The 22661-nt window shown below is 45.1% G+C and overlaps 2 protein-coding genes across 3 annotated transcripts; one reads left to right on the top strand and one right to left on the bottom strand.

The window, feature by feature from the left end:
- Window positions 1–1540: 1540 nt before the first annotated feature.
- On the top strand, window positions 1541–14128 carry LOC120034185 (TBC1 domain family member 10B-like). Of its 2 annotated transcripts, none has more exons than XM_038980652.1 (10): window positions 1541–1952; window positions 3177–4343; window positions 7951–8050; window positions 8146–8253; window positions 8850–8956; window positions 9090–9204; window positions 9333–9398; window positions 9473–9662; window positions 9746–9900; window positions 10063–14128. In XM_038980652.1, exons 2-10 carry the CDS (start codon window positions 3196–3198, stop codon window positions 10954–10956), a joined length of 2883 nt encoding a protein of 960 aa, XP_038836580.1. In that variant the 5' UTR covers window positions 1541–1952; window positions 3177–3195; the 3' UTR covers window positions 10957–14128. The 2 variants fall into 2 exon arrangements, with proteins under 2 accessions (XP_038836580.1, XP_038836581.1); XM_038980653.1 differs by having other exon boundaries at window positions 3177–4334; window positions 10063–10956.
- Window positions 14129–14462: 334 nt separating this feature from the next.
- Window positions 14463–19335, bottom strand: LOC120034559 (myosin regulatory light chain 2, skeletal muscle isoform type 2-like). Its single transcript, XM_038981158.1, has 7 exons — window positions 19256–19335; window positions 18448–18546; window positions 16261–16336; window positions 15958–16062; window positions 15661–15739; window positions 15504–15552; window positions 14463–15407 (listed from the first exon to the last, which is right to left on the bottom strand). The coding sequence occupies exons 1-7, from the start codon at window positions 19256–19258 to the stop codon at window positions 15306–15308; spliced, it is 513 nt and encodes a 170-aa protein (XP_038837086.1). The 5' UTR covers window positions 19259–19335; the 3' UTR covers window positions 14463–15305.
- Between the last annotated feature and the right edge of the window lie 3326 nt (window positions 19336–22661).

The following is a 22661-nucleotide window of genomic DNA, read 5'->3' on the forward strand; positions in this document are numbered from 1 at the left end:
TAACTCTGTGTTGTTGTTTGTGTCGCACTGCTTTGCTTTATCTTGGCCGGGTCGCAGTTGTAAATGAGAACTTGTTCTCAACTGGCCTACCTGGTTAAATAAAGGTGAAATAAATAAATAAGACCTGTGCTAGTTGAGCTTTACTCAGAGAGTTGTAAGTGGCTGGGTTGGATCAATGACAATAACAATTGAGTAACGCTTATGACTTCCAAACCCTACCAAGTACACCACAGGTGTCAAACTCATTCCACGGGGGGCCGAGTGTCTGCGGGTTTTCGCTCCTCCCTTGTACTTGATTGATGAATTAACATCACTAATTAGTTAGGAACTCCCCACACCTGGTTGTCTAGGGCTTTATTGAAAGGAAAAACCAAAAACCTGCAGACACTAGGCCCTCCGTGGAATGAGTTTGACACCCCTGAAGTACACAATAGAATGAATGGAACATCAAACGCATGGAAACCACGTGTTTGACTCCGTTCCGTTAATTTAATTTCAGCTATTACAACGAGCCTGTCCTCCTATAACTCTTCCCACCAGCCTCCTCTGTTGTACATGGTACTACTGTCAAATGTACAGTGCATCTGGAAAGTATTCAGATCCTTTCCCTTTTTCCACATTTTGTTACTTTACAGCCTTATTCTAAAATTGATTAAATACTTTTTCCCCCTCATCAATCTACACACAATACCCCATCATGACAAGGCAAAATCAGATAAGTATTCAAACCTTTTGTTCGAGACTCGAAATTGAGCTAAGGTGCATCTTATTTCCATTGATCATCCTTGAGATGGTTCTACAACTTGATTGGAGTCCCCTTGGGGTAAATTTAATTGATTGGCCATGGTTTGGAAATGCACACACCTGTCAATATAAGGTCCCACAATTCACAGTGCATGTCAGAGCAAAAACCAAGCCATGAGGTCGAAGGAATTTTTCGAGACAGGATTGTGTCGATGCACAGATCTGGGAAAGAGTACCAAAAGACTGCTGAGCCATAAGACTGCTGAACAATTAATAAAATGGCCACCCGGACTATTTACATTGACCCCCCATTGTTTTTACACTGCTGCTACTCGCTGTTTATTATCTATGCATAATCACTTTTACCCCTACCTACATGTACAAATTACCTCGATTAACCTGTACCCCCGCACATTGACTTGGTACCTGCCCCTAAAGTCTTGTGCTACCTGCTGTTAAATCGTAGAGCTGTAGGTATAATTCTAAAAAGTAATGGCCTTATACCAACAGCAGAGGGAAGCAGAGTACTGAGAGACAGCGACAATCTGGCAAATGTATGGTACCGTGGAAAAAACAGAGGATAGTTTAGTTCAATCAAATGGTGCATATACAGATTCAACAACATATTTGAAAATGAAAGATAATATGAGACAAATACTTTGTACTTAGTTCTAGTTTAACCTGATATTATTTTCTTTGCCATGTTCTGCACTCGTGTTGACAGATGGTCCCTATTATGCCTATACGCGTGAGTGCCCGATCGCACTAACAGGAGCGCGCACGTGGCTGTCAGCAGTAGGAAATGCAGGCGATTTGTGCTAAATGTCTAACAGCAGCACGACCACACTGATTGTGAAGGACAGTTTGGGAGAAAGGAATAACATTTGGTCGTAAAATGATATACATTTGTAAGATTTAAACTCTCTGCAGTTATGTCAGTTATGTATCTAGGTTAACAACACCCGCATAACATCATTAGCCAGCAAGCTAGGCTAACTAGCTCGCTAGTTTTGGGGGACATTGCGCCTCCTAACCTGCTCAGCCGTTATCTATTTATTTGCCTTTTGTTGCCTGGACACTCCAGCTTCTCATTGTCGTGTTTTCATTGAACGGAGGAGTTTAGCGGACCGGAGCTGTGGGGGGCCCGCGGACAAACCCCCTGCCCTGGGCGTCCAGGCGGACGGATCACGTAGACACGCGGGCCGTGCGTAAGTTTACACGGGCGAGGGAAGGGATGGGCAAGGCCGTGGACCCAATGGTCAGGCAGGGCCCCGACGACAGGGAGGGGAGTGGACCATTAGTTAACTAGAAAACTAAGATGCCTGTTAGGCAACAATATAATTTTCCTGTGGTTGAATCGGGAAGTTGTGTTGCTTTGAATGAGTCCTCGAGAGGATATGAAAACACAATCGTTCGTTTTTAGGTAGCTATAGTAGTTAGATAGGTAGCGTGTTGGCTAACGCTAGTTAGCAAACCAACCTGCTTAGATCAGCGGAATATAAATATAATGTCCGTAATCTTGGTAGAAGAAATAAGGTACTGTATCGGTGGTTGCTAGCGAAGGTAATTTTGTCTGACTGTTGTGCTTGTTTTGTTAGTGCATGCACTTGATAGTGTTTGTGGCCACACCTGAGTTGATCGTTAGGGCCAGGCAGTCTTTTGAATGAATGTATTCTACAATGTATTTGAATTGTAGACATGTCATTGTCAACATCTAGCTCTGTAGATTGTCCGTGGATTTTCAGTGTTCGATGACACTGGATAGATATTGGGCAGAAATGGAGAGGTGGGTTTGGGTGAAGTAAATAACACAGGTCAAATCATCATATTGAACAACATTAAGTGAAACCTCAGATAGACATGCATAATTCTACCTATTACTGTATTGTTACTGTATTGTGGAGATGGTGCTTGTTGAAAATACCCCAATGGGCAATAATTCGAAAAATCCAAATCCATGTCCACTAACTAAATATCAAATAGAAGACATAGAGTTGGAGGTTGGTGTGTAATGAATCCAATGTCCTCTTTTCAGATATAGGGAACTGTGTTAGTTTAATTTTAGCTGGTTTTCATTGTCTGTTATTAGAATCATCCCCACTGTTCAAAACTGCAATTCCACCAATATAGTAGCCAATAAAGCTTTGGGCATTAGCCTATCTCTCAAATAATGTCCATGATTTTGAAATATACAGCCAACTTCTTCATTTAACATTGTGGAAGCAAGGACTTTTTTTGTGTGAAAAACTTGTCTGAAAAGTGTGGGGCAGGGACTGATGGCCTCTGTATTATTTATTATCATCAGTCCAACATAATTTTCTCTAATACACTATGGAAATTTGGAGAGGTTGTTTCCATGTGATCATGATTAAGAGTTCTGTTAACTTTGGTTTCTAATGAAACCTTTCTGTCTTCTCTTTCCATCTGTCAAGGAGAAAATAAGGAGGCGCCATGGCTGAAATCTCCACCCTAATCCCCTCACCTCCAGCTATAGGTGACACACATGCTGCCCCCTCCTTCCCCATACCCTCTACTGCCCCCCCTCGTCCCAGCAGCACCACCCCAGAGCCCCCTAAGGAGAACCCCATCCCCAAGTCCTCTCTGTACGGTGACAAAGCTTCTCTGACATTAACTGTACCAGGAGAGACGCTTCCTTCTCACCCTCCTTCTCCCAAGAGAGGGGGGAGAGGACCTCCACCGAGTCCCCCCAAGCGCGTCTCATCAGCGTTAACTCCAGAGACTCCAGTGCCCCCACCTCTAATACCCCCAGAGAGACCTGCCCCCTTACCTGTAATAGCCCTAGATACTCCTGCCATCCCACCTGAAGATGTAGCATTGCGGCAGAGGGAGGGAGTGAAGGAGACAGACATGGAGGCAGGGGCCAGCCCAGTGTTGGCTGTAAAGCAGAAACTGAGTAACCCAGGGGGCAAGGAGCTGTTAAATGCCCCCTCAGAGTGCCCTACACAGGCCCACAGTGAGCAAGAGGTACAGGAGGTAACACAGCAGACTACCAGCCCCTCCTCCTGTCTTAATCTCACCCCTAATCTCTACCCCAGTGTTCATGTCACTGTGAACACTAATCCTGCTACTGATTATGCTCAGCCTCAGTCTATGGTGCAATCTCCCCCTCCTCCTGCCCCCACTTACACTCCCCCTCCTCCAGACTCCACCCAAGCGGCTGCAGCCCCTGAAGCACAAAATCCTCAGCCACCAGAAGAAAGCCAAAACCCTCACCCAAACCCTCAACCCCCTCCCAAACTGGACACCCCCAGCCTGTCTCCCATACCTGAGACCTCAAGCCAATCTCCCAGAAGGGCAGAGCTACCCAACACCCCCTCCAGAGCAGGGCACCCCAGCCCTCCAGCGATCCAGGAACCTGTCTCCCTCTCCCTGTCCTACCCCAGAGTTCCAGCCCCAGACACCCTCAGCTACCTGGAGTCAGCCAGCATGATGTCAGGGACCCTGGAGTCTCTGTCTGGCCTGGGGGAGGATGGAAGCTCTATCGGGTCAGACTCAGAGATCAACGGCCTGGCTGTCAGACGCACTGACAAATATGGCTTCCTCGGTGGGACCCAGTACAGCGAGGGCAGGTGGGCATGGTAAAACAAAAACACACCCTCACTCTATGCACACACCCATGTCAAATACTAATCTGGGGGTGTCCAGTTTGGGAGGGGGTTGTCTTCACTCTGACTGTAGATGGGCAATTACACTGGTTTGTTTTTTTCTCTCTTAAAGAAAATGATATTTGTCACATGCACTGACTACAACAGTTGTAGACCTTACCGTAAAAGGCTTACTTACTAGTCCTTAACCAACAGTGCAGAATAAAAAATATATATATATAAGAAAAATGAAAAAAAGTTAAACATTTGCTAAATAAACTAAAGGAAAAATAGTAACACAATAAAATAACTATAATGAGGTTATATACAAAGGGTACCGAGTCACTGTGCAGGGGTTTGAGGTAATATGTACATGTAGGTATGGGTAAAGTGACTATGCATAGATCTAAACAGAGAGTAGCAGAAGCATAATGTGAAGGTGTATGTGTAGCGTCAATATGCATGTGTGTGTTGGAATGTCAGTGTAGTATGTGTGAGTGTGTGGTTCGAGTCCAGTGAGTGTACATAGTCTGTGCAAAAACGTATAATTAACAAAAGGGGGTCAATGCAAATACTCCGGGTAGCCATTTGATGAACTGTTAAGCAGTCTTATGGCTTGGGGGTAGAAGCTGTTATGGAGCTTTTTGGTCCCAGACTTGATGCTCCGGTACCGCTTGCCGTGCGGTAGCAGAGAGAACTCTATGACTTGGGTGGCTGGAGTCTTTGACAATCAACCGTCTTTCCTGGCTTGGTCATCTTCTCCGAGTCACCCAGCTTGCCCTAAGTGATCTCTCCCTCCCCACCCTTTCTGTCCAGTCTTCCCTATATCCACTCTAAACTTATCGGTCTGTCCTTCATCTCTCCTTTGTGTGACTCAGATAGATAGTGCTGAGAGCGCTTTTGTGACACAATATGTACTGACAGTGCCTCGCCCAGCCACTCATTTCCCTCTCTTTCTAGAGAACGTATCTTGCCCCTCCCCTCGGACAGTCTCTAAGTGCACTTCCTCTTCTGTTTTCTGTTTTATTGATTTAGTTTGGTATTGATTAAACCTGTCCCCTTCAGTGTCGTTATCAAAGGGTGTCTGTGTGTGAGAGAGTAGTGTAGGACAGAAATATTGTAAATGAGCATATAATATGAAGTATATTATAAATCTGTAGATGAGTATTCCTTTTAAAGAAGCTCAGGTCGCACAGCTTCCATTTAAAACAACTATTGCTCCTGTTTGGAATCTACTGAATGAACTGCAAAAATGAACATTTTTGCAGTTTAAGGTGATTTACCTGCAATTCTATGCATTTTGACATTTCTAATGCTGTGTTCTTTTGCTCAAACATAATAACAAAGTTAATACTGTTCAATTAATTGTTTTTGTAATTTTAGCTTTTATTTTGATGATGTTAGTTCTCAAAGATTCTATTATAAATAAGAATACATATATATAGGTCCATTATCTTTTCTACGTACTTTGTAGCGGTATTTCTAGAGAGGGGTAAAGATAAAGATTTTTTTCGGGCGCCAGGCAGGTATTAACGCTGCTGAAAGGAAAAGAGTAGAATAGATAGAGTACCACTACCAGACCCACACACATCAGCAGAAGAGACTGCCTAGAGTGTAGCAGCTTGCAGTTACACTGTCTGTCTGATACACCTGATGGTTTGTTTTTCAAAGCTTTGCAACAATGTTGTTACTACTCCATGCGAACAATGACAGGAGCGGTCCCAAAAGATTACAACCACGACCTAGAGCGGTAACACCAGTGATCGACTTAAACACTTTACAACTAAGCATGCTGAAAATAAACAATACTTCTGCAGAGTTGCACACACTGTCAAACTGCCGCGCCAACCGAGAGCTCTTCACAGAGAGCCGGAAGAGCTATCGTTATTTCCTCCTACCTGACTGCTGATGCGCTCTTAAAGTGGCAGGGCATGGTGAAGGCTCCGTGCAGGATTTCGCCAAAGCCTGTAGAAACAGAGAGGATGCAGGTTTTGGCAGGTTCAGATTCCTCCGACACTAAACCAGGGAAGTCCTCCTCCAAGAAGAGTTCCTGCAGGTGTTGTTTTTGCCTCCTCTGCCATAGGGTAGCAGGGCTTTAGGTCAACAACATGCACCGTCCTGACATCTTCCCAAGTGTCCTCCAAACAGACGAAGTAGTTCACCGGCCCCAACTGCTGCACCACACGGTATGGATCTTTCCATCTTGAAGCTAGCTTGGCAGTGGACTGTTTGGAAGCCTTTGACAGATGATAACGGACCCAGACACCAGCATGTGGTGGTAAACTCTCGTCTATGTTTGTAATAGTTTCTGACCTGTCGTTGTTTGGCTTTGATTCTGCTGGCCTCCACTCTGGCTAGCAAGGTGTGGTGCTTTTGGACTGCATCAAATGCTGAGCAGTCAGGTGAAACGTTGGAACTTTGCAAGACTCTGTCCATCTGACCTTTTAGTGGTCTTCCCAGGTGGAGTTCGGCGGGAGTGACCCCAGAAATCTACTGGCCTGCGGATTTCAGTGCAAAGCGAAACTCAGGAAGATGCTGACCCCCCCCCCCCCCCCCCCCCTCGAATGAAGCAATCATCTCCTTCAAGGTGCGGTTTACCCTCTCGGGGAGGTTGGTCTGAGGATGGTAGGCCGTGGTCAGTTGCCAGCTACACCCCAGTAGGTACTGAGTTCTTTGTAGATTCCTGATATGAACTGCGGACCTCGGTCAGAGAGAATTTGGTCTGGAATCCCGAATCTGGTAAAGACCCCCCTTCGCAGAATTAGAGCAATGGCGGATGCAGTGGCTTTGCGGAGGGGAAACAACTCCAACCAGTGTGTGTGGTAGTCCACTACCACCAATAAAAATTCCTTCCCGGTTGGGAGGAAAAGGTCCCATGAGGTAAATTCCCAGCACTTCATTGGGATGGTTCACCATGTCTTCTGCAGTTTCCAGGCATGTCTGCCAATGTCTGGTTTGTATTTCTGGCAGACTTCCCACTGCTGTACAAACTTCTTGGTATCAACCCGTAAGCCTGGCCAGTAAGCCACCTCCTGTAATCTTTGGTAGGTCTTGTAAACTCCAAGATGACCACTCATGGGGTTGGCATGATAAGCTTGGATCATCTGGTCAGTCAATGTAGGGGGGATGAAGACGTGGTAATGGGTGCTATGTGTTCCATCTCCTCTTGGAGTTTTTCGATACACTTTATCCTGAATTATGCTGAACTTCTAATTGAAGCAACTCTTGGAGTCTTCTTCAGACAGACTCTTGTGAATCGCCATGATGGCGGCATCATTCTGCTGTGCTCTCCTCATCCAGAGGAAAGGAATCATCCAGACACTTAGCACCAGTGTAAGTGCTGCACAATGGAGGACAAACATTGTCAGTTTCAGTAATCCGATCTGGTTAAGTCATTTACGTTGACAGTGGAAGCGTTTTTCCATCCTGAAAATATATTTCAATTATATATAAAAAAATTATAATTAGGTGCCCTGCCCAAGGATTTCAATGGCAGAAAAATCCCTGGAAAGGAATAAATACACTGTCTTACATGCACAGTGTGGTTGACATGCATGTGTGTCTTGGTGTTTGTTGTTAACTCTTTCTCCATGTGTTACAGTGATAAGGACATCAGAGTTGATGTAGCACGGCAGAGAGAGCTGAAATGGCTGGACATGTTCAACAATTGGGACAAATGGGTCTCAAGACGCTTCCAAAAGGTACTTAGCTACAACTGTCTATGTATGGTATGAGATTATATATCTATTACATACATTGTATGTGTGTATAACATAAGTGTATGTGTGTGTTCCAGGTGAAGTTGCGCTGTAGGAAGGGGATCCCCTCTTCTCTCAGGGCTAAAGCCTGGCAGCTGCTCTCCAACAGCAAGGAGCTCCTGGACTCCAACCCCGGCAAGTTTGAGGTACTGCCACTAACCCACACCCTTTCTGTCTTCATACTCACACTTCCACTATGCAAAACATGTCTATTGTGAAGCAGACACTCAAAAAAGACTAACTCTGCCTGTGTACTCTTCACCCATTCAAATCCGAGGCCATCATTCCTACAGCCTCTATTTAGGGTCATTGTAGTCAAACTGTCACTGTAATCAAAAGAGCGTATTTGAGTACAGAAATTCTTCAGTGACCTCTAGGTAGACAGACTAACTGGAACAGTAGTTAATGCGATGGGGAGGAGTTGTGGCTCGTTAGACCAGTTAGATCTCCAGGGGTGTTTATTAGGGGCTGCAGAGACCTCCCCAGCTCTAAGCCTCTTATCCTGGGCAGTAATCCAGCCTGACTGGGTCTACCTTCACAGACCTGGGGGTCTAGACAGATCATATCAGATAAACCCTTTTCCTTCCTTTTCTCTGCTTTCACTCTGACACAGACATGCTTTGTTAAAGGCCTAGTTATACTCAGTCCTGTTCCATATTATGCTGCTCCAACTAGATACGTTGCTTTAAAGTTGCTCAATTAGAAATGCTTTGAACATTTCTTTCTTTCTTAATCTCTGTAGGAGTTGGAGAGGGAGCAGGGAGACCCTAAATGGTTGGACATTATAGAGAAGGACCTGCATAGACAGTTCCCCTTCCATGAGATGTTTGCTGCTCGCGGTGGACACGGGTAAATGACCATGCTGTACTGACGTATAATAGGATTTGTTCAGTCCATGTAGAGCACACTGACATGTACAATCAAAATGTACTTTGAGTGCATGTGTGCTTAACTGTCTGTTCTCTTCTGGTGTGGCCTCCAGGCAGCAGGATCTGTACCGGGTACTGAAAGCCTACACAGTGTACAGACCTGAAGAGGGATACTGCCAGGCCCAGGCCCCGGTGGCTGCTGTTCTGCTCATGCACATGCCTGCTGAGGTGAGGGGTTGCTGGGGAACACAGAGAGGGGACTGTGGAGGAGAATGGGAACAATGTTATAGAATGATGAAGTAGTGGGATGGGGCTAGGTGTTTATAATGTGGTATGTGTTTATTCCCAACTTGCAGCATGCCTTCTGGTGTCTGGTGCAGATCTGTGAGACGTACCTGCCTGGATACTATAGCGCTGGATTGGTGAGTAAATGAACAAACACACACACTGTATCTTCTTCTTTGGTCTACATTGAGACGACTCCTCATTCTTTTAGGAAGCAATCCAGTTGGATGGAGAGATCTTCTTCTCTCTGCTACGTCGTGTCTGTCCCATGGCCTACCGTCACCTGAAGAAGTTTAAGATAGACCCCATTCTCTACATGACCGAATGGTTCATGTGTGTCTTCTCACGCACCCTGCCGTGGTCCTGTGTGCTACGTGTGTGGGACATGTTCTTCTGTGAGGGTAAGACACTCTCTCTCACACACACACACACACAGTGCACATGATGCTGTAGCTAACTATTGTCTAACTGTGCTGTTTTCTAGGAGTGAAGATAGTGTTCCGTGTGGGCCTGGTGCTGCTCAAGCAGATGCTTGGCTCTGTGGATAAACTGCGGGAGGTCCAGGGCATGTATGAAACCATGGAGCGCCTCAGGAACATCCCACCTGAGTCTGTCAGAGAGGACCTATTGGTGCAGGAGGTGAGACTGTAAACAGTGTATACAGACATACACACACACATACACATGTTCTCTAAACATACTCCTACTCTGACTCATTGACACGAGTCAACTGACGTTTCACTGTCTGTGTGTCTAGATCTGGTTTGATGACTTCCTCTGTATGTCTCTGTCTGTGTGTAGGTGGTGTCCCTGGCGGTGACCGAGGCTCTGATCGAGAGGGAGTGCAGTATTCAGGTAAGGAAGTGGAGGGAGTCCAGGGGCGAACTGACCCACCAGCCTGTCCGAAGGCTCCACGGGACACGGGACATCCACGAGCACAAGCGTCGGGCCTCCGCCATCAGCTCCGGGGGTAGCTTCTCCTTCCTGGGGTCCATCCCCCCTCCAGGGCCCCTCAGGGCCTCCTCCAGCCTGCTCTCCCTCCCCGGCTTCCGCAAGTCCAAAACCCCCTTCCGCTCTCAGAAGAAGGGCTCCTTCTCTGGGGCCTCTGAGATGGAGGCCATGCAGCGACAGAACCCCTCAGCGGCAGCTTCAAGCCCACCCAGAGGCCCCGCCCACAAACCACCCATGTCTAGTGGCTCTGTAGCTAGGGCGCCTGCCTCTCAGAGTCCTTTGGTAGGGTCTGGTCCAGGCCCCTCTTCTGGCCCAGCCCAGACCTCAGCACAGAGCCAGCCTGGTGCATCAGCCCCAGCCCCAGTACACCATACACCACCCAACACCCTCTCCCCCAAAGTCACTTCTGAGCAGATCACACCCACCATCCCATCACCCACCGCTAACAACACCCCTCTGCCCCCGTTCCCAGACGGAGGGAGAGGAGGAGGAGCAGCAGCTACAGGAGGAGAGGATGACAGGAAGAAGAGGAGGAGCAAGGAAGACAAGAAGAAAGAGAAGGAGGAGGAGAAGAGGAAAGAGAAGGAGAAGAAGAAGGACAAAGCAGACAAGGAGAGCCAGAAGAAGGAGAAGGAGCGGGCAGAGAAAGAGAAGAAAAAGGAGAAAGGGGGGAAGAAAAAGGACAGAGGGGGAGGAGAGGAAGAAGATAAGAATGGAGCCACAGCACCAAGAGATTCGGCCTAGTTTATCCTGTTATTCCTTCAGAAAGAAAACGGAGATGGAAAAAAAGAGAACATGGAAGAAGAAAAAAGACCCCCAGAAGTGGAACGAGAGAGAGAAAAGGAGAAGGCCTCCTGTATAGTGCATCTTGAGGACTACATATAGTCAGGATGATTTTGGAGACACCTGGATCATGGTTTTATTAGCGCCCCAGGGGTCATGCCCCCCCATACAACCCCCCCATGCTTTCTTCATCAATGAGTTTGAATAATTAAGATGGGACACGTTTCCTTTTGCAACTGGAGAATTGTCTGTGTGGTTCACAACTGTTTTCTCATTTAGTTTTTTATTTGATTTAGTTTTTATCAGACTAAAGCTGGTAGACAGACAAGCCGTTGGACATAGAGTAGGTAGGTGGGAGTTATAGATTGGGTGTAAATAGAACATCCTAAATCCATGTAGGATCCTTGAGTCGTTCCCCATAATGCCCTGTCATGTCCAGTTTGTGGTCAGATGTCCAACCGGAATGCCTGCAGAAAAAAGTAAACAATTGAAAAATATCTCAAACCCAGGCACTGAAAACCGTGATTGCTGGTAGTCCTATGGTATTTGGATGTCTGGGAGGGCCTATTTATTGTAGTGTTAAGTGTTGTGTGAGTGTGTGCCTTAGTAGCGTAGTGAGCTGTGTTACCGTTAAATATTGCCACCCAGTTTCTCTGCTCTTTCTCTCATGTCTTTGTCTTCCTCTTTTTTGAGTTGCTTGTTTTCTTCCCCCTTTCTCTCATCTCTTGATCTCTAGTCCTCTGACCAGTGACAGAGGAATATAATCCCAACAGGTAAATGGAGAGATGTACACTGCGATAGGGAGGGTTTGTAAGGAGAGGGAGAAATGAACATGACATTCTGAGCCTTGACAGACAGACATGCATGGATCAGGATGGCACCTCCCTAACAACACAGGGAGTGATTTAATTTTAGAATGTAATTATTTTTTTGGTCTTCAAGTTTCTCTTGAATATGTTTATAGTGGGAGATGATAATAGATACTGGTAGTTTAGCGAGGGAGGGTCCTTCTGCATTCAATGACAACTCTGAATCTGCCCGTCAGACCAAATGTCCATCTGTTATTTTTTTGCTTATGATAAATTAAATAATATATATTTTATTTAGCCAAATATTAATTAGGGTGAGGCTTTTAGTAAGTTAACCCATTGGAATGTGATCTATTTAGAGTGGTTTGAGAAACTTAAGTTAACACTCCTGTTTGGTAGGTAGGTAGGTTGTTGAATCTCATCTGGATAGTTCATAGAGAATGATAGCGGCCTCTAGTGGCCAAAAGGCCATTTTAGCATGAGCAGGGCCATGAGGGCTTCCGCCATTTGAATGTAGTCAACTGGATGGGACTTCCAACTTCATTGACCGATCCCTACTGGTGACCCTGTTGGAGTCGTGCAACCAGGAGGGATCGGCCAATCGGGAAGAAGAAAATGGACTACTTTGAAATGGAGATTGCCTCAATGAAGCTGTCACAGATGCCATAATGGCACAGATACAATGAGGCCTCTTTCCATCTCTATGGGATAGTTTCACCTCTTACAGCTGCGCCTTTAGGACCCAAAGGAAGCCACTTGGTGCTGGGCGGGTGAGGCGTGCCAATGTAGCATTAACCTCTGAACTCTGACCTTCAGGCTATGATGTATTTATGTACAAAGTTGGTTAATTTAATCAGATATTATATATGTATTCTTTATTTTGGATCTGACTGCTATTTTTCTATGCGAGTAAAGTATACACCTGGTTAACTGGAAGGATGGCTGGTGATGTGAAGCCCAGTTTAAGGAGGATAATGTTAAGTATTGTTTTTTTTTTTAGATACTGGTATGGCTGTTTTGATTTCATTATTGCACATTTGTCCTCATCTTCTAAGATAACAAATCCTATTTATGTCATTTCATATTTCAAGTTTACTGTGGTAGCTATGGGTAATGTTAGGTCCACAATTCTCCATTTACCTTATTACAGTATTAAACCTGACAGTGATTGAAGAACAGGGGAATGACCATCAACTAAGATTCACATGAATATTTCAGATATGACATAATTTGAGTGAGCCGAAGGTCATAAAGTACTGTATAAGATACTGGGAGGCGTTTAGTCAACTCTGACAAGGGTTGTAATTGAAGATCTGAAGTTGTCTTTGTCATGCCAGTATGTTGTAACCAACCACCATAATGATGTTTTGATAACTCCCTAACCCACTCACACACAGTGTTATGTAACATATGTATACTGTACAATAGATGGGTAGTGCCAGTTAGTTACTGTAACACCATTCCTTGGTGGAAACCGTTGAATCTCTTAACACTGGTTCTCTGTACTGTTTTTGTAGGAGAGGAGGGTCTTTAGTGTAACCGTAGCCAAAATGTCCTTTTGTGTTCACTATTTGTCTTTTTTCCCCAACTCATGTTATTTTTTTAAGCCTCTGCTTTCCCCCTTCTTCCTCCACATTTTGCTTCCAGTCTTCTCAAAATCACTTGGATCAGAGTAGAGTCAGCGAAGATGACCTGAACATGTTTATGCAAATCTTACTGTTCACAAAGCATGTTGTCAAACAGCAGCACTGACGGCCAGCAATGCCACTGCTGAGATCAGTAGTGTTCATGGCAATAATTAGACGTTGGAGAACCCTGAGAATGCTACAGAACCAATCAGGATAGAGCAATATTTCTCCAAGCAGGCCCTGGCTTCATCCAATTGGGTAGTTTCCTTAAGGTCCTCAATTCTGTGTTGAGTCATCAAGAGGTCATGACAGTCATCCTGTCATTGCTCCCAAACTGATCTGGATCTGGAATCAGTCCTCACGCCTGAAATAGCTAGGATGAGTCAACAGAGACACTTAGGTCCTGAGTGCATTTCTGCATTGGTCCTGAAATCCTTGAGCTTGATTGCTTTTAATCGGGAGCGTCCCACTGATTTGATTTTTTTTAAAGGTTGTTGCTTTTATGTTTTTCTATTTTGTCATGGTTTCTCCCCAACTGTATGTCTTTTGTTGTTTTAAGTTTACATGCAACTGTTATTGGTGGAAAAATAAAATCCTAGATAATGAAATGCATTCCTTACCTGCAGAAGAAAATCTACACATGATGTATTTAATTAATGATAATGACAGTTGTGATGAATAATAAACCATAATATATTAAAGAACCCTGCGCTGTATTGCATTCTTGTTTCATATTGATATAGCCCGCATTCTCCCAATGAGCTGTGCATGAACATTTTTTCCATTCTGTAAAAACTTAATATTTCAGACAGTCTATGGTCCAGCAGGGGGCAGTAAAGGTGTATGATTGCTGTCTTTACAAATGAGCCTAGTGTGCGGGTAAGGTTTTGGTTGTCTCAGACAATTTGTATTTCTTCCCCCTATGCACACAGCACAGGAAATACACCAGCACTGTTGTTTCTCAATCCCACTCTACCAGAACCACTCATGAACAGAGACAATAGGGTACAAAAGATAAGAGCTTTTATTCACAGTTAGTCCCTTTTATTCATTACAGAGGAGTTTCTGGCAGACTAAAGCTAGTCCAGGTGCAGAAAACAAAGGAGCTTATAGAAAACAAAGAGGTAGAAGTAAAGGAGGAAAGGGAGGAGGGAAAGGAGGTGAAGACGAGTGTTTTCTTTGGGTCCTTTCTCTTCTCTCTAGCAGCCTTTCTCACTTCTTGAGAAAAACGTAGCCGTCACTTTAAGGAGACCATGTTTTTCTCTAGCCTCATTCCTTCTTAGAATATCTCCTATTTTCCCACCTCATCTACAGGAGATAACCTCTACAATATTTATAGAATGATATCCCTCTGTTTGGTTTATTTGCCCATCTGAGAGTTAAATTAAGGGGGAGTGAAAGGACTTCCAGGTCTAACCTCTGAGCTGTTGCAGCTGAGGCAAAGACTGGTGCTCCATTTCACCTTGGGGTTTACACATCCATACCACAGCAGTGGAATACGACTTGCTGTGTGCATTTCTTCTAACAGAGAGACTGGGGAAACAACCAATGATGGATAGGAGTAAGAGATGAAAAGGAGGAAGAGGGTTAAGGGAAGGGAAAGCGGATGAGAAAGAGATGGAGATGTTAAAAGATCATTTTTATTGAAAATAATCCCATATCCCCACGAACAAACATAGACAACCCATGAGCACCCGCTCTCACACAAATGTCTTGAGTAGAGACGAGTCTTTTAGAGAATTTGTGTGAGTGAGAGACAGAGCACATGAGTACACATAAAGAGAAGGTAGGTATGAGAGAATAGAAGGAAGAAGAGAGGAGCAGGAAGGTAGAATGGCAAGGGAGGCTGTTTTCTTTTCTTCAGTCTGTTTCATTACTCCTCCTTCTCCTCTCCGTGTGTGATGACGTAGCAGATTTGCTTGTAGTCTACGTTGCCGGCCACATCTGGGGGGAAGGCAGCCCACAGGTTCTTCATCTGAGGGGAGGAGAAGAAGGGTCAGCCACTCGCCAAGTCAAGGGACAACGAGAGATCATGATGATATTCAAACTGAATGATTAGAAATGTATTCACCTCCTCTGCAGAGAACCTGTCGCACTGAGTGGTCAAGAGCTCCTGAAGGCTAGAGAGAGAGAGGGAGACAAAGTCAGAAACATTCATGAAGCTGTGGATTCTGTTATGGAGTGCACTCATTACTACAACTGTAAAATAAGGAAGGAAATATTCTCACAATTCCTTCTTGATGAAACCGGTAGCCTCGGGGTCCAGGACCTTGAAAGCACTAACGATGACATCCTCGGGATCAGCACCTGAGACACACAGAGCGTCAGTCAGGCATGTTACACTGACAGCAAGACACATGCAATGTCCTCAGATATGGGAGTGTACTTAGAAAGCCACTAACACTTTGAAGCGATTATAACCTGGTTATAACAAGTTAGACAGTGAGCCTAACAGAGTCAAATTCATAAATTAGGAGATGTGCAACTGAAATAAAGCAAGCAAGTACAGTGAGTTATAGACCCACCCTTGAGCTTCTCTCCGAACATGGTGAGGAAGACGGTGAAGTTGATGGGGCCGCTGGCCTCCTTGACCATGGCTTCCAGCTCCTCATTCTTCACATTCAACTGGCCTACAGAGCAGGGAGGGAGTGGAGGTTAGCTAGCACCATTATCTATCTCTCTCTCTCACACACACACAAACACATACACACATATACAGTACATATTGGACATTGTGGACATACTAAGGCGCACTTTTAATAGAGACAAGTCAGTCACATAATATGTCCTCAGAATCTTAAAAGGTCTTAAATGTAACCCTTGCTCACCCATTGAGGCCAGCACGTCCCTCAAGTCATCCTTGCTGATGATACCGTCTCTGTTCTGGTCAATGATTGTGAAAGCCTGAGAAGGAGGGAAGGAGGGAGGGAAGAATTGAGGAAGACAGATAATGTCTGGCATGACATGAACACCAGTCACCAGAGTCTGCCAAGTTGTCATCCCCAGTGTGACATGGAGGAGGGGGGGTTCAGTCCTGTGCGTAGTGGGACGTGGAGGAGGGGGGGGGGGGGGTTCAGTCCTGTGCGTGGTGGGACATGGAGGAGGGGGGGTTCAGTCCTGTGCGTAGTGGGACGTGGAGGGGTTCAGTCCTGTGCGTGGTGGGACATGGAGGAGGGGGGGTTCAGTCCTGTGCGTAGTGGGACGTGGAGGAGGGTGGGTTCAGTCCTGTGCGTAGTGGGAAGTGGAGGAGGGGGGGTTCAGTCCTGTGCGTAGTGGGAAGTGGAGGAGGGGGGGTTCAGTCCTGTGCGTAGTGGGACGTGGAGGAGGGGGGGTTCAGTCCTGTGCGTGGTGGGACATGGAGGAGGGGGGGTTCAGGCCTGTGCGTAGTGGGACGTGGAGGAGGGGGGGTTCAGTCCTGTGCGTAGTGGGAAGTGGAGGAGGGGGGGTTCAGTCCTGTGCGTAGTGGGAAGTGGAGGAGGGGGGGTTCAGTCCTGTGCGTAGTGGGAAGTGGAGGAGGGGGGGTTCAGTCCTGTGCGTAGTGGGAAGTGGAGGAGGGGGGGTTCAGGCCTGTGCGTAGTGGGACGTGGAGGAGGGGGGGTTCAGTCCTGTGCGTAGTGGGAAGTGGAGGAGGGGGGGTTCAGTCCTGTGCGTAGTGGGACGTGGGTAGCATGTGCACTCCATACAACTTAGAGACACCTCTGTCAACTATGGTCATTTAAGTGCCAGGTGCTGCCTATTTATGGCACAATGCTATGTAACCCTTGTTAGGCGAGACCTAAAAAGAACAGAAGAAATTGAAATTCTTACACGTTCATTTAGGGAGAGCTCATTAAGTTACACCTGTTAAATCCTTCTTCCACTGTCCAAGCTTGTCTCTGGACCTCATCTCTTACATCTATGAAACCCAAGAGGACCCCCATGGTTGATCTTGAACTTAAAAAAGCAGCTGGTAATCCATCTTCCTGACTCACACACATGCACACACACTCCCCCCATCATTGCAAAGTGTTAAGACTGTCCCAATGATGATGTCAGACATTCCCCAAGTGATACTTAAGAAGTCTGTATCACTTACAGCAGCAAGAATTCCCACCGTCAAGTCTGTGCCCATATCCCTTGACAACACTTTTGAAAACACATACTATCATATACAATCTCCCACCTACTTCCAGATCCCTATTTCCTGACCTTATCTATCCTTCCATACACACAGTATCCTTCCCTACACTCCTTCCACTTTCTACCCTCCGTCTTTCATCTACATACCGTTCACCTCTCCAACCTTCCTCTCCTCATAATCAGGTACACTAACCTGCCTTCCAAACTCTAGACCTTATCAGAAGCTCAAGAAGGTGCCCCCCCACCCCTTCTGTTCCCCTCTGTCCCCACCTGTTCTCCCCCTGTCCACCCCCCATCCCCCCCAGCCACCCCCATTCATCCCCGCCCCCCTCACTGCCCTTCCCCTCTCCTCTGTGTGCAGAGTGCCAGCCAGGGCCCAGTTGTCCTGCCATACTTAATCATGCAGCCCTCAGCAGCAGAGGACTTAAGATGAGAGGTTGAGTGACAGCTGAAGGCTCAGACGAGAGGGAGGCCTGGAGAGCTTCAAAAGGTTACAGAAACTTCAGAGCTTCTCCTCATGACATTCTTTGCTTTTTTAAGTTGGGAGAGAGGGGGGACAGACAAAATAGCAACTGCACTGAGAATTTACCAATCAGAGGCCAGCCCCCTAAATCTAATTTGGGGTTCGCTCCTTTAATGAAACAAGGAAAAACAGTACACCATGATTGACTCATGATTATAACAGTATCAATTTAGCCGCTGTGCCTGTCTGTTTCAGTGTTAGCAACTATTTCAGCCACTCTACAGCAGAATTAGGTTACAATGAAACTGACTGGTGGCCAGACTAGAGTCACTCACTCTCAGCCCAGATAGGGAGTTGAAAGGAAATCTGTCCAATTGACATTTTAAGGTGTAAAAGTGATGAGGTGTTGCATAGCGTGTTAAGAAATCCTCACCTCCTTGTACTCCTGGATCTGGCTCTGCTCAAACATGGAGAACACGTTGGAGGAACCGCCCTCTGCTGCTGCTCCCCTCCTCTTGGCCTTCTTGGGTGCCTGAAGGACAAACACATCAACTGCTTAACAATGGGACCTTCTAGGTCTGTTCATCCTGCAGCTGTAGCCCTCAGGAGGCCAATTAGTGACCTTTGACTTCAGTGTCAAGCTGTTCCTGGTCAGGGACAGGTGAGTGGATGTCCTTGTGTGTAGGTCCAGTACACTGTTCCGTCTGCCATCTAGCATTACAGTCTTTGATCTGACTATCAGTGTGATGTGGGGTGAATATGTGTGGTCCACCATTAAATCCTGCCACTATGTCTTAAATGTAGTTTAACATCCCTTACTACCTAGCTCTTGAAATGTTCTCAGAACAGTTCAGGAACAATCTTTCTCTGGCTCAGAGATGTTTTTGAATGTGGATGTATTAAAACATTAATTATCCTCAGGTATCTAACCTTTTACAGCATCTTTTATATAAATGTTGTTAATAAAGTGTTAACAAAATGTTTAGATCCTGTGAATGATATTGTATATCCAGGAACAGCTTTACACAAAATGTCTAAAAATGTCACCACCCAAAAAAGTCCAAAGTACAGTTGAGTTTTAAAAAGTTGTTCCATAATTTCTTTTTCAATCTAGCAAAAAAGCTTAAAATAGAAAAACAAGAAAATCTGGAAATGCTGTGTAATTCCTGGAGGTTCCCATCGACAGCACACAGAGTAGTGGACAGGTAAGCAGTCAGAAAGTGAGGACCGGTGTTACTCACCATCTCGAGACGGTATGTATGGAGGTTTGGATGGTCAACAAGAGAAGAGACTGATGTGAAGCCGCATTAAACCCCTATCCTCGAGGGCTTATATACCTCTGTAGACCGTGCTAACTTTAGCCACAGCCTCAAGTTTGGATTTGTAGAGGCAGAGAGAGGGAGAGAGGGAGAGAGAGGGATGAGTTTGAAGCAAAAGTTAAGCGACTGGCAGAATGAGGGACAAGCTATCACCTTACAAGAGATCAGAAATAGACCCAGGAGTCTTGGAATGAAGGGAACCCGATACAACAGGGACCAGGCCATACGTTTAGTGTCCCACGTGGACTAATATGGACATTCAGGACGTAAAAGGCTTGATGGACTGCTGGCTGGCTGGACACATCTTGGCACCGTCCCATCCCTCCATAGTCTCCATCACCATCACCCTTCAGTGTGGCACATCAACCTATCATTGACTTTAGTTTTTCCATTACAATATTAAAGGCTTAAATAAACACATTTTGTGCTCTCAGCGACTTGAAATGTAAATTATTATGCATGTGCATGCATGGGTAGATATATTTCTCTGTCTACACTTTCTATATTCATATGTCCAGCGATTTCCACAGGCAATTGAAACGGCCTTCTCACATTTTGCATGGCACTGCACATAACTGCACTGTTCAACATGCAACATGTAATGTTATTACATAAAATACTGTCACTGCATCAATATTTTCAATATTTTGGGAACACTCTGGTACAGTGTTTGTGTCTATTAGACCATGTTTATTGGTGTCGGTAGTGAGGTCTCCCATAATCCCCCTAGAGTCTAAGGGCCCGAGCCTGGGTTTCTATTAGGCTAAAATATGGAGTTGTTGTAAGATGGTTATGCCAAGGACCATTCGGCTATTTGATTTTGAATTTAAGGACCTCTGTAGTGGTATATATATGAGTTAATAGCAAAAGGCCAAATTCTGTCACGCCCTGACCTGAGAGATCCTTTTTACGTCTCTATTTGGTTTGGTCAGGGTGTGATTTGGGGTGGGTATTCTATGTTCTTTAGTTCTATTATTTGTATTTCTGTTTTGGCCGGGTAGGGTTCTCAATCAGGGACAGCTGTCTATCGTTGTCTCTGATTGAGAACCATACTTAGGTATCCCTTTTTTCCACCTGTCTTTGTGGGAGGTTAACTTTGTTTGTGGCACATAGCCCTTTAGCTTCACGGTTGTTTTGGATTGTTTATTGTTTTGTCGGCGTCATATAAATAAAGGAATATGTACGCTCACCACGCTGCACTTTGGTCTACTTCTGTTGACGGCCGTGACAAATTCAATGTTTCATTAAATAATAATAATAAAACAAATAATATTAATATATATATACATATGTATATATATATATACAGTGCATTCGGAAAGTATTCAAACCCCATGACAGCTTTATTCTAAAATGGATTACATTCATTTCCCCCCCTCGTAAATCTACACACAATACCCCATAATGACAAAGCGAATAACAAAAATTGTTGTTGAAATTTTAGCAAATGTATTAAAACATATATTTTTAAATACCTTATAAGTATTCAGACCCTTTGCTATGAGACTCAAAATTGAGCTCAGGTGCATCCTGTTTCCATTGATCATCCTTGAGATGTTTCTACAACTTGATTGGAGTCCACCTGTGTTAAATTCAATTGATTGGACAAGATTTGGAAAGCCACACACCTGTCTATATAAGTTCCCATAGTTGACAGTGCATGTCAGAGCAAAAACCAAGCCATGAGGTTGAAGGAACTGTCCGTAGAGCTCAGAGACAGGACTGCGTCGAAGCACAGATCTGGGGAAGGGTACCAAAAAATTCTGCAGCATTGACGGTCCCCAAGAACACAGTGGCCTCCTTTATTCTTAAATGGAAGAAGTTTGGAACCACCAAGACTCTTCCTAGAGCTAGCTGCCCGGCCAATGAGCAATCAGGGGAGAAGGGCCTTGGTCAGGGAGATGACCAAGAACCCGATAGTCCCTCTGACAGAGCTCCAGAAATCCTCTGTGGAGATGGGAGAACCTTCCAGAAGGACAACCATCCCTGGAGCACTCCACCAATCAGGCCTTTATGGTAGAGTGGCCAGACGGAAGCCACTGCTCAGTAAAAGACACATGACATCCCGCTTGGAGTTTGCCAAAAGGCACCTAAAGGACTCTCAGACCATGAGAAACAAGATTCTCTGGTCTGATGAAACCAAGATTGAACTCTTCTGCCTGAATGCCAAGCGTCACGTCTGGAGGAAAGACCAAGACTACGCAGGTGTGGCTTCGGGACAAGACTCTGAATTTCCTTGAGTGGCCCAGACAGAGCCCAGACTTAAACCCAATCAAACATCTCTGGAGAGACCTGAAAATAGCTGTGCAGTGACACTCCCCATCCAACCTGACAGAGCTTGAGAGGATCTGCAGAGAAGAATGGGAAACTCCAAATACAGGTGTGCCAAGCTTGTTGGGTCATACCCAAGAAGACTCGAATTTAACGGCAGCCTTCCTCCTCTTCGTCTGAAGAGGAGGTGTAGCAGGGATCGGACCAAGACGCAGCGTAGTTCGTGTTCAACATGTTTAATAAAAGACGATAAACGTGAACACTATACAAATACAAAATAACAAACGTGGCAAAACCGAAACAGTCCTATCTGGTGCAGAGAACACAAAGACAGAAGACAACCACCCACAAACCCCAACACAAAACAAGCTACCTAAATATGGTTCCCAATCAGAGACAATGACTAACACCTGCCTCTGATTGAGAACCATATCAGGCCATACATAGAAACGGACAAACTAGACACACAACATAGAATGCCCACCCAGCTCACATCCTGACCAACACTAAAACAAGGAAAACACAAAAGAACTATGGTCAGAACGTGACATCGAAGCTGTAATCGCTGCCAAAGGTGCTTCAACAAAGTACTGAGTAAGGGTCAGAATACTTGATTGATGAGGCTATAATTAAAAAACATTAAGGCTGTAATGTAACAGAATGTGAAAAAAGTCAAGGGCTCTGAATACTTTCTGAATGCACTGTATATACAGTACCAGTCAGGAGTTTGGACACACCTACTCATTCCAGTGTTATTCTTTATTTTTACTATTTTCTACATTGTAGAATAATAGTGAAGACATCAACACTATGAAATAACACATATGGAATTATGTAGTAAGCAAATAAGTGTTAAACAAATCAAAATATATTTTATATTTGTGATTCTTCAAAGTAGCCACCCTTTTCCTTGATGACAGTTTTGCACACTCTTGGCATTATATAATTATGTAGAAAATAAAGGAAAAACCCTTGAATGAGTAGGTGTGTCCAAACTTTTGACTGGTTATATATACAGTGGGGAGAACAAGTATTTGAAACACTGCCGATTTTGCAG

The sequence above is a fragment of the Salvelinus namaycush genome, chromosome 41, assembly GCF_016432855.1.
Source record: "Salvelinus namaycush isolate Seneca chromosome 41, SaNama_1.0, whole genome shotgun sequence".
Taxonomy (NCBI): Eukaryota; Metazoa; Chordata; class Actinopteri; order Salmoniformes; family Salmonidae; genus Salvelinus; species Salvelinus namaycush.